Raw genomic sequence first — 17961 nt, forward strand, 5'->3', positions numbered from 1 at the left:
GGAAAAGGAGTATCGGCTCGTCTGGGCTGGGCTGGGCTGGGCTGTCGTGCGTGAAGCTCAATTATGCTCCTGCAGTGTCATCAGTCTCGCCCTTCCCTGAAGGGGTACAGAGATCCCAACCTTTGGGCTATGCCAGCAAATGTTACTCAAAATGACTCCCAGGCAAGGAAGTTTACATTCCTGCCCCTCCCCAGCAAGAGCAGGAGCATTTGTAATAACACGGCAGCAAAGCCCTTTTATATTGTATCTGCAATCCTGCAAATCAGGATATTCATTTTCATTTCTGATGAATGAAAATTCAAAGAATTTAATATTATGCATAAAATTAGTATTTATTGAGCACTTTATATATACTTCATACACCAGACACTGATTTAGATAATTTATCTCATTTAATCCTGACAAAGTCTTAGGAGATAACCTGCTCTATTAGGAAAATGAGGTGAGAAGTTAACTCCTACCAGTTCACAGTTAATGACTGGATCTGAACTCTAGATTCTGAGATCTTACCCACTACTATCTCCCCAAATACTCTGCTTACGTAAATCATTTCAAAGAACTATCCTGAGAACAAAAAGTTGAGGCCAAGATAAACACAGGGGTCAGAGTAACAGGAAGAATCACACTGTCGCTTTAAAAGAAACTCACCCAGTCTTAGAAGGTGATTGGCGAAGAGGCAGACCCCGAGCTCAGACCCATTAGGCTTACCTGGCACCCTACCAGCTGCTGTTCCACCACCTGCTGCATGTCTGCATCTAACGTTTCTGGCTCGAATGCCACGTTGGCTTGCTGCAGCCACAGCTCCAGCTCAGCCACCTGGTTCTTGCAGACATGGAGGACTTCTGCAGGCTTGGGCCTTGCTTTCTCCACTGTGGCCTCAAAAGCTCCTTGCTCATCAGAAAAGCCCGGAGCTGCAACCTTGATAGGAGGTGTGGTACCCTATGATAAATCCAAAGGCAATCCAGCGGTGAAAAGTTAGGAGTCCAAAACGTTCATGTTTGGACTTGCAAAGACCTATGAACTTATAGCATTTCCCCAGTTAAAAGAAAAATAAGGGCAGAAGAAGTAAGAAAGAAAAGAAAAAGCCACCTCCACAGGCATAGCAATGATCACGTGACCTGGCACCCCAGGTTTCCAAGCAGCTGATCTGCATGTACACAGGTACAGAGTTCCTGGGCACAGAGGACGCAAACAGGCTTGCAGTTCATTAAACGGTGGGTCCCAGGAGACAGGTGAGTGTGAGCGAGAGGGTGTGCATGTGGGTGTGTGTGTCTGAAACATTTCAGCGAATTGGCCAGTGTTTAAAGTTGCATGATTAAGCAATGCTTACATTGCTGTGCACTCTGTTCAAACACGAAAAAGGATCTTTACACGCTGGCAGGGATACAAGGAAATATACCTCACACTTTTAACTTAACATCTTCTCAAGTAGTTTAGATTATAAAATATTTTAGCTTCCCCCCCACCCCCACTAGTACTTATCTAAACTTCTCCCTCTTAAGAATAACTTGAGTCAAGTGATAAGCTTCACTGGGGTAATTTGGAAACTTTGCTCGTATTCTTCAGAGAGTGTCTCTACAACTACTTTTCACCTTCTAAATACTCAAATATTACTGAGTTAAGGACTAGATGCTTATAGTATAGAGAAAGTATGTTGTGTGATGTGTTCTTTTTAATATTGAAACACCTAGGTTGCTTATCGATCCGACAGAAAAATTTCTCCCAGGTACCAAGGGAAAGTATTCTAGTGATTATATAATAGATACTTTCAATTTGGAGGCAAAAGATGAATTGATACAGAGATATATTTGCTTCTCACATCTTTTTCCAGAATAGTGAAAGAGTATTGTCGACCCCTCTAGAGGAATTTCTTTAGGAATAAGGATCTGTGTTTTGCTCTACAAAATTAGTGATCTCCGTAATATTTTATTCATTCTGAGTATGATGAAATGACAATGTTTTCTATATAAGGCCTTGCTAACTCCATCTCAGCATCTAATAAGGCACTATTTTGGCTAACTGAGAAATGGGAGTGGCTCACAAATGTGAGCAATATGCAACTCAAATGCATATTTCCTAATATTTGTGGAATTTCGTTTAAACATAGAACTTTCAGTACAACAGAAGCAGACGAAATTGGTATGTGGTAACAAAAATATGCAGGGTATGAAAATACCACTCATTTTCACACACAATGATGAGGCTTATGAAAGCTGGTTTGGCAGAAGGGTCCTCTGAGTTGTACTCGTTCCCCTTGACCATCTATTAACTTCACATATGTTTGCCTTTTCTGCCAAAATGTTATTTCTCCCCTGATTTCATCAGTGTTTTCTTCAAGAATCACCTTCCTAAGGAAGTCTTCCCATTGCCTTGCTTTCTCTGAAGTTCACATACAGATCTATATTTAGATTCACCTGTTTCAATTTTCTTTTTTAATTCTGACCTTTAAAAAAGCAACAGGGCTTCCCTGGTGGCGCAGTGGTTGAGAGTCCGCCCGCCGATGCAGGGGACACGGGTTCGTGCCCCGGTCCGGGAAGATCCCACATGCCGCGGAGCGGCTGCGCCCGCGAGCCATGGCCGCTGAGCCTGCGTGTCCGGAGCCTGTTGCTCCGCAACGGGAGAGACCACAACAGTGAGAGGCCCGCGTACCGCAAAATAAATAAATAAATAAAAAAGCAACAGATATGTGATTTTACTGCCAGACACCAACTTCTAGTTATCTGATTAATTGTTTTCTAGCTTTCAGATATTTCTATCTTAGTGGTAAAGATTTTGGGATCCTCTTGTCACCTGAGATAACAACCTGTTGATACTGATTAAGTAATTAATTAATCTTCAATAACAGATTTACCATCTGCCTTGCTTATTTCCTCAAAAACATTCGAGCACCTATATCTGCCACACAGATGTAGAAAAAATGACAATATTTAATTTCTTAGCTTTCTCACTAACTCACTGAATTAATGAGGAAATAAGGAAGCTGGATAACTAATCTCGGCTTTATCTGCTAGTTATTTGAACCTGAAAAGAATCCAAAGGTGACAGAAGAAAAAAAGATTATTTGTAATTGTAGAACTTCAATACCTGAAGGTGGCCTGGGGAATGTGCCAGGAATCGGTTCACTCACCTCTTTTTATAGTTACAGAAATCCAAGTACATTTAATGTTTAATCAGTTCACACCCCTCCCATCCCACCACATTGCTTCTGAGAAGCTCAGGCCCAGATATAAATTACTTGCCCAAGGTCACACAGCTCTGAAATCTTTTAATTCTGAGTCCACAGTTTTTTTCCATAATAGCACCCCTGCTGAGTATCTTCTCCAAACGATAACCCCAAATACTAAAAGTATTTAAATGAAAGTTTTATGACTGTACATTTTGGAGGGCTAAAAGAGTATGACCACAGGTATTTCTTGTTAGAGAATTATGTCATCTCTAAAGCATTAATGTAAACTGATAATACCCAAACTTTTATTGGGCTCTAGAGCTAGGCCACCGTGATAAGACCATCTCATATTTCACACCCCAAACCCATTATTCCCAGTGCACAGATGAGGAAACTGAGGCTTAGAGAAGCTAGTCAAACTGACTATGGTCACACAACTAGTAAGTAGAACCAGAATCCAATCCCTGATTTCATTATGCCTTGGGGTCTACAAGTCCACATTTAAAAAAAATTTTTATTTATTATTTATTTATTTATTTTTGGCTGCATCGGGTCTTAGTTGCGGCACGCAGGATATTCGTTGAGGCATGAGGGATCTTTCGTGGAGGCACAGGCTTTTCTCTAGTTGTGGTATACGGCTTCTCTTTCTCTAGTTGCGGCGCACAGGCCCCAGGGCGCGTGGGCTCTGTAGTTTGCCGCATGTGGGCTCTCTAGTTGAGGCGCACGAGCTCAGTAGTTGTGGAGCGCGGGCATAGTTGCCCCGCGGCATGTGGGATCCCAGTTCCCTGACCAGGGATCGAACCCCCACCCCCTGCATTGTAAGGTGGATGCTTTACCACTGGACCACCAGGGAAGTCCCAAGTCTTGACATAATTCTGTCAACCCTCTGGCATCCAAGTTAGCCTCTGAGTTAGTGAATGTTATACTGCTTGATTTCTACATAACGCATCGCTGATCTAAGTAAGATCCATTTAAAAGGCAAATGAATTTTCTGGCTGTAGCTATATTTCATGCCAAAATACCAACCATCAAAAATATTTTACTGTCAATTCTACGAACAGGTGCACACACCCCACCCCACCCCCCATTTTATAAAATGCAAATCTGCCTGGCTAAAGTGCCTTACCTAAATGCGTTTGCACAAATACTAAATAGGCCACTGGGATGGTGTGGTGGCGGTTTATTTTGTGAGGCCAAATCTGCCTTGGTTTCACATCTTTCAATACTAAATATTCAAATTAGGAAGGCAGAGTGGAATATTCTGAGTCTGACTCTTACTCCTCCATTTACCAACTGTACTTTTATTCCCTGAATTTTGATTTCCTCATTTGTAAACATATGGCAGGTATTAGCCTACCTTATTTAATCTGAGGATTAGACAGCAAATACAAATGCCTTTTATGTAATAGGCAGTTAATCAATATTAGCTCTCCTCCACTTTCATCGCCCCATAAGTTATATCTACAGAAGAAAGAAGGAGGTGTTAATGGAAAGGCTAGTTCACCCTCACAAGCGGTGAGTGAGTAAAAAATCTTTAATTGCTCTGTACCACGCTTACTCTCTACGTAAACACCTGATGTCGAATCTTCCTGTGCTCTGGCTTGGCTGTGCACATGAAGATGTTAAAGTTCACAAAGACCTCTTGGTTTGCAATACAAAATATTGCAAAACACAGAGAGCTTGTCATCTCTGGGGGCTAGTCCAGGTAACTGGGCAGTTGGCTTGTCACCAACAGGGACTTACCTCTTGTGTTTGGTTGGGGCTCAGGGAAAATTCTGGGCCTTGTTCAGTGTTTAGTGAGTCTTGTGCAAAAATCTGTGCCGTGGAACTATCACACACGCTTATTTTCCAAGCTGCCTCCTGTAAAGAAAAGAATGAGAGGTCCAGAAAAGTTCCTGCCCTGCTGCCACGCAAGTCCCTCTTCCTGGACCTGCTCATGTTACAAATCACCTGCTTAAAAAATGTCTAGAGAAGTCAGGTGCATTGAGAAAAAAAAGTTTGTTTATTAGGCCAAAAAAATCAACTTCCTCAGGTTTGTCTTTATTTTGAAGACTCAAATTCTCTAAAGCTCTGTAGTTAATGAGGGACACATAAGGAATCTAGAGAATTACGTATTTAAATGGATAATTAAGAGAACTAAAATTAAATAAGATTATATGATAAAGCCCACATTTCTAATAATGGGGGAAAGATGAATTTTAAACATTGGGAACAACTATCCTATCCATGAAAAATATAGCTAAGTCCTCCGCCTCACTACTAACAATGAATTCTAATTGTATGTAATATTTAAATGTAAAAGTTATACCATAAAAATTCTTGAAGAAAATATGAGTGAATCTATTTCTAATCTAGGAGTGGGGAGGGACTTCTAAATCATGACAATAAAGGAAAAAAAATTAGTATTAACAACATAAATAAAATAACATGCACCACAAAAGACACCATAATCTAAGTTAAAAGAGAAATAACAGACTGGGATAACATCTTGCAAACTGTTAATATCCTTAATATATTAATTACTGTTATAAATCAATAGGGAAAACATCCCAGTCTATTTGAAGAAAAAGTCAAATGGTGTGAACAAGTGATTCATAAAAGAAGAATATGAAAGCCAATGAACACCTAAAGAGATACTCAAAATTCTTAGAATATATGCAATTTAAGCCACTGGCTACGTTTGGCTAAGACCGAAAATGTCCAATATGAGCCTAGGGTCAGGAAAGAGGCATTTCCATGCATTCCTGGTAGAAATAAAATTGATGTACTCTTTCTAGAGGGCAGTTTGACAATGTGTGTCACATTTTAAATGGATGTACACTTTGATCCTAGTAAGTGTAACCCACTTACTAGGTCAGTCAAAGTTAAACAATGGGAAAATGAAATGTACACAAATATTTAACATAATGCAGTAGGAAAAGTGGATGACGTAATTGACCAATCTTGATTGTTCTACTTGCAAGCTGTGTGATCTTGGACAAGTTAACCTGGACTTTCTGAGCCTCATTTACTTCACCTTTAAAGTAAGAATATAACCTAGCTCACTCATTCCTGTGATTATTAAACAAGATGACATTTACAAAGCATCTCATAGTTCCTAAGAAAATGTTACTTTCCTGCTCTGCGTACTGAAAACAGTAACTGCTATTAGAAAGTTATGAACCAAAAACCAAAGGTAAAGCTTAGATAAAATTGGAAAGGTAGGTTGGGATCATGATAAGTCTGGAAGTCAGGCTAAGAAGATTGCATTTTATTCAGCAGATAGTCAGAATCCAGGAAAGACTGGAGCTTAGCATGAACTGCTTTAGGAAAAGCCATCAGTTAATATTGTATAAGACATATAAATGACTAGAGGCTATAAATCCACTTAGAGGGCTACTCTAAAAGTCTAGGGAAGAAGTTAACAATTGACTGGAATAGGAAGATGACAAAAATAATGGGAGGTGAAGAAGGATGTAAAGACTGAATGAACATCACTTGACCAGTGAATATGAAAGGTAAGACAAATGAGGTACCTGAGACGACTCTGAAGTTTGTCTCAGACTCTGAGAAAACAGTGGTGCCACTAACAGACACTGAGGAATTAGGAGGAAGAGGAAGCATTGAAGGAAAGTTGGTAAATGGATTTGAGATGAAGAAAATACATTCAAAAAGAGAAATCTATCTGGAGAGTAGAAATGAGGAACAGATTTCTGGGAAAAGTCAAGACTAGAGATTTGATGTGGGAATCCCTGTCATACAGGTGACAACCAAACCTATGAGAGGAGAAGAAATTGCCATGAGAGAAAACAGAGAAGAAAGAAGAGGACAAAACACTGGGGGAAATGCCTACCACCACAGAGATGGGGCAAGAGAAGGAGATGGAAGAGGGGCTGCAGGTAGATGAGACAAGGAAGTACAGAATCAAGAAAGCCAAAGAGAAGCAGCCGCATGGCACAGGGATATCGGCTCCGTGCTTTGTGACTGCCTGGAGGGGTGGGATAGGGAGGGTGGGAGGGAGGGAGACGCAAGAGGGAAGAGATATGGGAACATATGTATATGTATAACAGATCCACTTTGTTATAAAGCAGAAACTAACACACCATTGTAAAGCAATTATACCCTAATAAAGATGTTAAAAAAAGAAAAAAGAAAGCCAAAGAAACACTGCATTTCAAGAAGGAAGAGGTATTTAGCACTGAAGAGATCAAGAAGGATTAGGACTAATAAAAGGGCACTTAATTGATATGCAGAAGTCAACAGCAATTTAAATATAGCAAGGGACAAAATCATGATTACAAAAGGGCTCAAGAAAGAGGAGCACCAAAGTAAAGACATTTAGCCATAAATGAAAGAGGAAGCAACATGTAATTGATCTGCAAAGCAGGATCAAGAAATTCAATGGAATTCTATCAAACATTTAGAGAAGAGCTATCACCTGTCCTTCTCAAACTCTTCCAAAATATAGCAGAGGAACACTCCCAAACTCTTTCTACAAGGCCACCATCACCCTGATACCAAAACCAGAAAAAGATGTCACAAAGAAAGAAAACTACAGGCCAATATCACTGATGAACAAGATGCAAAAATCCTCAACAAAATACTAGCAAACAGAATCCAACAGCACATTAAAAGGATCGTACACCATGATCAAGTGGGGTTTATCCCAGGAATGCAAGCATTCTTCAATATACGCAAATCAATTAATGTGATATACCCGAAAATGTTCATTGCAGCTCTATTTACAATAGCCCGGAGATGGAAACAACCTAAGTGCCCATCATCGGATGAATGGATAAAGAAGATGTGGCACATATACACAATGGAATATTACTCAGCCATAAAAAGAAACGAAATTGAGCTATTTGTAATGAGGTGGATGGACCTAGAGTCTGTCATACAGAGTGAAGTAAGTCAGAAAGAGAAAGACAAATACCGTATGCTAACACATATATATGGAATTTAAGAAAAAAAATGTCATGAAGAACCTAGGGGTAAGACAGGAATAAAGACACAGACCTACTAGAGAACGGACTTGAGGATATGGGGAGGGGGAAGGGTGAGCTGTGACAAAGCGAGAGAGAGGCATGGACATATATACACTACCAAACGTAAGGTAGATAGCTAGTGGGAAGCAGCCGCATAGCACAGGGAGGTCAGCTCGGTGGTTTGTGACCACCTTGAGGGGTGGAATAGGGAGGGTGGGAGGGAGGGGGACGCAAGAGGGAAGAGATATGGGGATATATGTATATGTATAGCTGATGCACTTTGTTATAAAGCAGAAACTAACACACGGTTGTAAAGCAATTATACTCCAATGAAGATGTAAAAAAGAAAAAAAAAAGAAATTCAATGCATTAAAGTAGCATATTGCGCTCAGTACAGGACGTCAAAATATAGAAGGTAAAGTTCTTGCTTTTCATGAAACTGTGTCAGGTCTATGCATAAAACTGTGATAGGTCATAACGGAGGTTCAAAATGCTATGGGAAAACAAAGGGAAAGAGGCAGGCAGTTTCTTGGAGGAGGCAGAAGTTGAGATGGGCCTTTGTGGATGGGTAGGAAGGAAGTCCACAGGCAGATATGGAGAGAAGGGCACCCCTGGGAGGCAAAGCACTTTCTGAAGAGATGGTCTGGGCTCTGGGTCCCTCAGCTTGTTCAGCGGGGTAGGGCCATGGGGGAGGGAATTTGTTAGGGAAGGGGAAACTGAATACTTCTGAGGTAGAGAGGAAAGGAAGCTACCAAGAGAAAGAGACTGGAGATGCAGGTACAAGTGTAGCCCCGTGCCAAAGATGAATGAAAGGACTGGCCTGGGAGCTGGGGGAGGGGTCAGCCCTGGTCAGGAGGCAGGCGCGGGAGGTGTGTGGATCATAATGATGAAGAGATCTTTCAGGAGCAACAGAAAAACATCATCTTCACATCGGCATGTAATAATGATTTTCTAAAGTGAGGGCATTTGCCCTCTATTTTGAGAGACTGGAGAAGGTTTAGAAGGTCATAAGGAGCAAAAAGACTTATTAATTTACCTTCCATGCTACTTTGTCCAAAAAGAGAATGATGGGAAGACCTCTCACCCCAACTGCTCCCCAAAGAGTGGCATGTTAAATGCTATAACCACTATGGTAAACCTTTTAGGTGCTCCTTTCAGTTATGTTTTGTCAGTTTGGATTTTCACACATGGAGTGTTTCTCAGCAAAATACTCTCCTATTATCACTAAGTGCACAAAAGAAATGCAAGTAATAGGTAAGTACTCAGTCATCTTTGCTTTGTGCAGAGGTAACACTGAGAAGCTTAAAAAAATTTCAACCCACGTATCCTGAAGCATTCTTTCAATAAGAAATTCTTTGCTTTGGCTTACTATCCCTGCCCATCCCCTAGCCCCAACAAATGTGATATGTCCAGTATTACCTGAACCATCGTTCCAGAGGACGAGGACGTCTCTTCCTCCACATCCTTGTCATGTTTCCAGAGTAAAGATGGGGACCTGGAAGGTGGCTCTGCTTTCTTATCTCCACTCTGACACAGCAATCAATTGATTAGCAAAGGGAGGTGATTTCCTACCATCATAACAGCATCCTCTTCATCTCTTTTATATGACTCAGCTTACCAGGTAGTATAACTGCAGCCCTTAATTCCACCCATCCCCCTATTTGTCATCGATTTCTTTGGCTAACTACATCACAGGAGTCCAAATGTGGTTGCTCCTCCTAAAGCCTAAAAAATATTCTTATAAGTTGGGATTCAGCTCATGTCACACAAAGGGGATCTTTAAAACAGTGCTTTAGGAATTTGATCTGCTTTGGTACATGTAACCTCAAACGCTATCTTTAAAATAACAGCCTGATGAACATGTATTTTTTGATCGTTGTCAAAGACAAACAATGAATACTATAAACATATCAGTTCAGAGGCAAATACAGGTCTCAAATTAGAATTGCACTGAAGTGCACTCTTTTTTTTGGTCTTGTACCTCCTCCACTCTCACAATTCTCTCTGTTGTGAAGAGGCATAATCAGATCATAAAGTTGTCTGATGGTCAGGGTGTATAATAAGCCTCACTTCTCCTTGTCCGACCACTCAGCCCCACGTATCCTAGTGATACACTGAAGGACAACAGGCTGTCCTGTGTGACCGTGGAGCTACTGAACAATCTATAAAACGAGCAGGGAGAATGTCTGGTGGTTACGTGTGAGACATTAAAAACTGTAAATTGCTGCAATTTTCTTCCCTTTCGCACAAGACCCACTATCACTTTAATTCTTAAAGTATGAAATGGAAATTGATATCAGGAAAGACAACTGGTAAAGGTCTCATCCAACCAGTTCTGATGAAGTAATAAGGATTCATAGTAGGGTTAGTTGCTAATACCATTCTTTGTGTCCTTGGCAATGCTGTTTCAGACTAAAAAAAGTAATTCAAATATGGAAAGATAAAGTTCTATAAAGCACACCAGGAGTGCCAACCAAACAGCAGAGAAAGTACTCAAAACTCCAGAGAAAGTACTCAGAAGGATACAACAAAGAATTTCATCTTCTCCCTTCTGCCAACAAGTGTGTCTGAATTACATTTATTCCACTCTGGCCTGAAGTAGGTTTAGATGCACTTAAACATTAATAACATAAGACAACTACTTCAATCACCCTTACAAACTACCAGCATTGAATTTAAAAATCCTTACGTTTCCATTCATTTTAAGATCTTCTCATTGACCTTTTAGAGATTACTGTTCTAACAAACTTGAACGAGAAAATCATTTTCCTTACTTCGCTCTTCAGGGAGCTTTCTTCCACCTCTTCCTCGACGGCTGGCAGGAAGAACATGGAGCCCGTTCTGTTCAACTGAAAGGCACAGCACAAAGACTTGCAGCCGGGGTGCCATTCAACGTCACCAGGATCCTGGCCTGGCCGCATTTTTATGTAGCTAATTTTTTACTTACTTTATCCAAGCTGCCCACCCACACAAGAAGCCTCGGGGTCTAGCAACTCTCAGCTCATCCAGCTGAAATCATGACTCACTCAAATCTTAGATCTCTTTCATTTGCACTGCCTTCTGTGGCCCCTCATCAAACAATTCAAGAATGTGATTCATTGATGTGGGTTCAGAGTGGGCTTAGAGAGGTGCTGGGCCCGTTTTTTAGTTTGCAATGGGCTGTTTAGTAGGAAGATACTTCAAAGGGTAGATGCCACCCACCTACCCATGGAATTTCATAAGCACCTCCTTAAGTAACTTGTGCATAAGAATTCTGGGTTGAGTCCAGAACAGACACACCCTAAGGATTAATATTCACTAGTGAATAATCTCACGCAGAGTATTTCCACTTTGAAAGATTCCTTTACTATAGGCCATATACATAGATGCCACAGGCCTTCCAGGTGAAAAATACTACCAATTTAAAGCTCTTGTGGAATGTGGGACCAGCATTAACTAATGTCATACCCACCTTCCATTCAGAAGCATCCCTCTCAGCCCCTCCAACCTCGTCTGATGCTCTGGCTGACAGCATTTCCTCTTCTAATTCTTGCTGTTTTTGCTGAAAATGCTGGTGAAGTTTTAGTACGGCAGCCTTCAAGTCCACCAACAGGTCTTCTTTTTTCTGGTTCAAGCTCAGAATCTGCTTTTCCGTACCTTCGATTTCTCCCTGCGCAGAAAGAGTGTTTGCATTCCTTTGGGACGTCTGATACCTTTGCCACAGGAGCCTACTTCAATCGGTACAAGGGATGAAGATTTTTCTATGCTGTGCAGTTGGCAGAGCCAGGAGCCAGTCCCTGGTACAGTATAGCTCCTCTCCATCCGGACTGTGTTTCTAAATGACCTGGGGAGGGTTTATAAGCTCCCTTATAGGATGCCTTAGCCTCATCTGACACCTTGTCAATCAATCTCTAGGGGTCAAGCGGTGGCTCAGAAATTTGTAACAATCTCCACAGGTGACTGTGGTGTGCAGCCAGGGTTGCCCCACTCCAGTGGCCACAGGACTGACTGACCAGAATCCGCAGGGTCAGGGGCCATGAACCTGCACTTTAACAAGCTTCCAGAAGATTTGTACGCAGACTAATGTTTGGGAACCGCTGAGAGAAAACGAGGCTAGAAATCTCACACTTTTATTATCACTTTTGAAGTCTTCTTTAGTATTACTAAATACATTTACTTTTTTCTCACAGCCAAAGCATCCTAACAAATGGGAATAAATAAGCCAACAAGGGCACTGTGAATTGTAACTTGTTATGGGAATGATGAACAGATGATTCCAAGCTTTAAAAGATTACTTTAGGGCTTCCCTGGTGGCGCAGTGGTTGAGAGTCCGCCTGCCGATGCAGGGGACACGGGTTCGTGCCCCGGTCTGGGAGGATCCCACATGCTGCGGAGCGGCTGGGCCCGTGAGCCATGGCCGCTGAGCCTGCGCGTCCGGAGCCTGTGCTCCGCAGCGGGAGAGGCCACAGCAGTGAGAGGCCCGCATACCGCAAAAAAAAAAAAATGATTACTTTAAAATTCTGTATGATTGATAATGTGGGAATAAAATTTCTTATACATGGTAGAAGTACAGATGCCCACTGTCTGTCTAAAAGGATTATAGAATTATAGAATCCTAGATTTGGAGGAAATATCAGGTGTCGTCTTGTCTGACATTTTCCTCTTTAGCACCTTGAAAGGCATCATTCAAAGCCTGAGCTTTACAGCAAGTGCTGTATCAGAAGATAACCTGCTCCTTTTTAGCAAACCTGTCACATATTGGAATTTTGTCCCTAGTGTATTCCTTAATCCCCCAGTCCATTCATTCATTCCTTTCTTCCTTATTTCTTTTTTTAAAAATTTTATTTATTATTTATTTGGTTGCACAGGGTCCTTAGTTTAAGTGGCAGGCTGGCTCCTTAGTTGTGGCTCACTGGCTCCTTAGTTGCGGCTCGCCAGCTCCTTAGTTGTGGCATGAGAACTCTTAGTTGCAGCACACATGTGGGATCCAGTTCCCCAACCAGGGCTCGAACCGGGGCCCCCTGCACTGAGAGCTCGGGGTCTCAACTGCTGTCCACCAGGGAAGTCCCATTTCTTCCTTACTTCTTTTTTTCCATCCATCCATCCTACAGATATTCATAGAATCATTAATTTTTTATGACTGACCAGAATCCGCAGGGTCAGGGGCCATGAACCTGCACTTTAACAAGCTTCCAGAAGATTTGTACGCAGACTAATGTTTGGGAACCGCTGAGAGAAAACGAGGCTAGAAATCTCACACTTTTATTATCACTTTTGAAGTCTTCTTTAGTATTACTAAATACATTTACTTTTTTCTCACAGCCAAAGCATCCTAACAAATGGGAATAAATAAGCCAACAAGGGCACTGTGAATTGTAACTTGTTATGGGAATGATGAACAGATGATTCCAAGCTTTAAAAGATTACTTTAGGGCTTCCCTGGTGGCGCAGTGGTTGAGAGTCCGCCTGCCGATGCAGGGGACACGGGTTCGTGCCCCGGTCTGGGAGGATCCCACATGCTGCGGAGCGGCTGGGCCCGTGAGCCATGGCCGCTGAGCCTGCGCGTCCGGAGCCTGTGCTCCGCAGCGGGAGAGGCCACAGCAGTGAGAGGCCCGCGTACCGCAAAAAAAAAATGATTACTTTAAAATTCTGTATGATTGATAACGTGGGAATAAAATTTCTTATACATGGTAGAAGTACAGATGCCCACTGTCTGTCTAAAAGGATTATAGAATTATAGAATCCTAGATTTGGAGGAAATATCAGGTGTCGTCTTGTCTGACATTTTCCTCTTTAGCACCTTGAAAGGCATCATTCAAAGCCTGAGCTTTACAGCAAGTGCTGTATCAGAAGATAACCTGCTCCTTTTTAGCAAACCTGTCACATATTGGAATTTTGTCCCTAGTGTATTCCTTAATCCCCCAGTCCATTCATTCATTCCTTTCTTCCTTATTTCTTTTTTTAAAAAATTTATTTATTATTTATTTGGTTGCACAGGGTCCTTAGTTTAAGTGGCAGGCTGGCTCCTTAGTTGTGGCTCACTGGCTCCTTAGTTGCGGCTCGCCAGCTCCTTAGTTGTGGCATGAGAACTCTTAGTTGCAGCACACATGTGGGATCCAGTTCCCCAACCAGGGCTCGAACCGGGGCCCCCTGCACTGAGAGCTCGGGGTCTCAACTGCTGTCCACCAGGGAAGTCCCATTTCTTCCTTACTTCTTTTTTTCCATCCATCCATCCTACAGATATTCATAGAATCATTAATTTTTTTTAGAGACAAAGAAACTCAACATGTCTCCACCTATAAGTGAGAGTTCTGAAGTCCAGAGAAAGAAGGTGATTTTTCCAGGGCTGCAGCTAGTGACAGAGCCTAGACCTGGACTTCTGACACCCAGCCCCCATGGCTCTTGTGCTACTGCACACATTCCGACACCAATACCCCTACTCTGTCTGAAGTTAAATTTCTTGTGATTGCTTTGGGAAATGATAATTAAATCTGAGTTGGCTGTGGTGTGTGTCCCTTTTCAATAAACACTAAACTTCAGAGGAACAGTGCCTCCCAACAGACGTTAATACTACAGCCATTAGAATAACACTTACAGAAACAGACTAGTCTGCAGAGCCACTAGCATTATGGAGACAGAGAAGGGCGCAGAGCGGCCATTCTCAAGGTGGCATCTGCAGACCCTAGGGGGTCCACACTCCATAAGGTCAAGATCATTTTCATAATAATTCTAAAATGTTACTGGCCTTTCTCACTGTGTTGACATTTTTCTCTGTGTGATTTCGCAAAAGCAATGGTGGGTAAAGCTACTGACACAGTATGATTCAAGGCAGCGATATCAACTATATTAGTAGTTACTAGATGCTTCACTATCATGAATTTAACCGGGAAAAAAAGCCAGCTTCACTTAAGAATATCCTTGATAAAGAACATGTATTTTTAATATTCTATATGACAAAGTGGGAAGCCTGCATAAAGCACTTCTGCTATGTACCAAAGTTTAATGGTTGAGGAATAACACTCATGTGATTAAGTTTCAAGCTAACCTATCCGTATTTTTCTCATAGAATACTGTTTTTACTTGAAAAAAAAAAGATGGTTGTTAAACTATACATACATAAATACATACATATATATGTAATACATATATAAAGATTTTTCTGAAGAGGTAGATGTTAATATTAATAAATGTGAATTTTTTAATATCAGCTACTGAAATGTGTCATCATCTGGAGGATCTACATGACTAGTCAAATAGTATTTTCCAAATGATCAAACATGATGTTATAAAATCATGCATGGTTGGAGATCCATTCCAAGTACAAGACAGACCAATGGATTTTAATGTAAGAGTATGAAAAGTTCACTGACATGGCTTCAAATTCCATTTAACAATGAACCTCTGAGTAATTCTACTTGTTAGAGTTTAGCGTAGTTTCAAAGAATGTCCACAATTATTCAAAAGGGTTATTAAAATAGTTCTCTCTTTTCCATGTACGTGTCTTTGAGAGGTTAGATTGTCTTTATACACTTCAAAGAAAACAACATACCTCAATAGATTGAATGCAGAAGAAGATGAGAATCTAGCTGTCTCCTAGTAAGCCAGACTAATGAGATTTGCAAAAATCTCACTCTTTTCACTACATTTTACATTTCTGAGTTTTAATATAAACACAAGCTCTTTGGGGTCCTTTAATTTTTTTTTTTAATTTTATTTTGTGGACCTCAGAAACACAGAATTAGATTAATCATACTCCCTGCTTCACAACTTGTTTTCATCATTGTTCATGCATGGTATGCTCTTTTTTTTTTAATAATTTTTTTAAAAAAATCTATTTATTTATTTTTGGTAGTGTTGGGTCTTCGTTGCTGCATGTGGGCTTTCTCTAGCTGTGGCGAGTGGGGACTACTCTTCAATGCGTGTGCAGGCTTCTCAGTGCGGTGGCTTCTCTTGTTGCAGAGCATGGGCTCTAGGCGCACGGGCTTCAGTAGTGTGGCAGTGGGCTCAGTAGTTGTGGCTTGCTGGCTCTAGAGCGCAGGCTCAATAGTTGTGGTGCACAGGCTTAGTTGCTCCGCGGCACGTGGGATCTTCCCGGACCAGGGATCGAACCTGTGTCCCCTGCATTGGCAGGCGGATTCTTAACCACTGCACCACCAGGGAAGTCCCTGGGGTTCTTAAATTTTTTAATGTAAAGGGAAATTTGACACTTTTACAATACTGAATCTTTAATAACCTGAGTCTGCCTTATTGAGTCCACCACTTAATAGCTGTCTGTCATCTTGGACCCCTTTGTACTTCACTTCAGACATTAAGAAATTTGCCCTACATCTCACAGCTGGAAAGTGGTGTAACGTGGCTTTGAACACCATAGCAATTGCGTGCCTACATCAACTTGATAGCAATAGAGAGTTAACATGCAAACCATTGTAACTGGGTCCACAGGACATTGTTAATTAGGGCATATGGAGAGACTGCTTAGTATACGGAACTCTTTATTACAACAGCATTCAGTCTTTACTTCTAAAGCCCAGCCTGCCTGACCCCTATGCCAGAAAGCTAGCTGGAAAGCCAGGTTGTCCAAATACCATGTGTTATATCAGCTTCTTTGCTACCAGCCAGAATGCACCAAGTTGAGGCTAAAGACACTTGAAGAGACTTCCATTATGATAATTATATAATAACCTATTTTATGTTATAGGAATGAAAAGTAAATACACACATAAAATACCTTCAGTTGAAAGAGAGAAGTAGGAAATACACTGTATCATCAAAAAGGGCTTGTAGACCCCAACAGCTTAGAAAGTGATTGTTGAATAAACTGCTGGAAAAATGAATGAAAGAAATATACCTGTACTTGTGGCAGGTTGGCAGCTCGGTCTGGTGACACATGTTCATGGGAGAATTCAGCTGAATAATTATTTAAGATCTGTTTCAATTTTTCTATTTCTTCATCGCATTCATTTGTCTGTTTTATGACTATCTATAAAATAACCCCCCCCAAAAGAAGATCAATGGGCTACTTCCAATGTCTATTTCCATCACAAACTCCAATCAATTACATCAATACACAACCATACAGATTCCAATAGGAAATGCTAGCCTCAATACAGAGAACAACGTTTGCAATGCTGGCACCTGACCTTCTTGCTCCACTTAGATGCTAGAGCACCTTGGGTTCAAGTCTAATTAGACATACGTTTGTTCTTAAGTATTCCCAGTCTAACGGGCTTATTCTGGGAAGCATTTTATAGCACGTTAACATGAAGTTGCTAAGTTTATGAAATTACTGATATGTCACATACGCCGTTTTAATGCATATTCCTTGCGGGGCTTTCATTACACAGAAAGGTGACAATCCTGATTCAGAGTGGAAAGGGCATGTGATTTGAGAAATGATGGGTTTTCCTGGTCCAGACACATCCTCACCTGGTACCCCTTGGGATCTGTGATATACATTTTATGGTAAGAGGTTGAGGTTTGAGAGCAGTCCGAGTTTGCAGAATAAGGCAAAACCAGAACAATACCTGGAATCTAGTGTTAAGGGAATAGTAGAGCTTGAACTTACTACCTGTGTGCTAAATGATATGATCAAAGTGTGATGAAAGATAAAGAAACGGACTTCAAAAGAAAATCTAGATATTTCCTTGTATGCTTCACAATGAAACAAAATGCCTTTTGAAACTACAAAGTTTCTGGCCAACACAGAATTCTTCCTTGTATTTTCTTTAATATTTAACTATAATTTTAGCTGCAGGCTGGAAATCAGTAACTATGTTTGCTGCACACACCTGTTCCCCAGCCCTCAGTAATGAGCTAAATCCCATTACTCCCCCCAAAAGTAATTTGTCT

At 41.1% G+C, this 17961-nt stretch overlaps 2 protein-coding genes across 2 annotated transcripts in view; one reads left to right on the plus strand and one right to left on the minus strand.

Annotated features, from left to right (window-relative positions):
- The window catches only part of ESR2 (estrogen receptor 2), a 175180-nt gene that overhangs the window by 149053 nt on the left and 8166 nt on the right, over window positions 1-17961 (plus strand). The window lies entirely within an intron of this gene.
- Window positions 1-17961, minus strand: part of SYNE2 (spectrin repeat containing nuclear envelope protein 2) — a 311661-nt gene that overhangs the window by 93482 nt on the left and 200218 nt on the right. The window contains exons 61-66 of the mRNA XM_024750801.1: window positions 16961-17092; window positions 11585-11782; window positions 10908-10982; window positions 9553-9660; window positions 4910-5026; window positions 709-939 (exon numbers count right to left, since the gene is read on the minus strand). Coding sequence (XP_024606569.1) covers window positions 709-939; window positions 4910-5026; window positions 9553-9660; window positions 10908-10982; window positions 11585-11782; window positions 16961-17092 — 861 coding nt within the window. The remainder of the gene's footprint in view (window positions 1-708; window positions 940-4909; window positions 5027-9552; window positions 9661-10907; window positions 10983-11584; window positions 11783-16960; window positions 17093-17961) is intronic.

This window comes from Neophocaena asiaeorientalis, unplaced genomic scaffold, assembly GCF_003031525.2.
Source record: "Neophocaena asiaeorientalis asiaeorientalis breed wild unplaced genomic scaffold, Neophocaena_asiaeorientalis_V1.1 scaffold140, whole genome shotgun sequence".
Classification (NCBI taxonomy): Eukaryota; Metazoa; Chordata; class Mammalia; order Artiodactyla; family Phocoenidae; genus Neophocaena; species Neophocaena asiaeorientalis.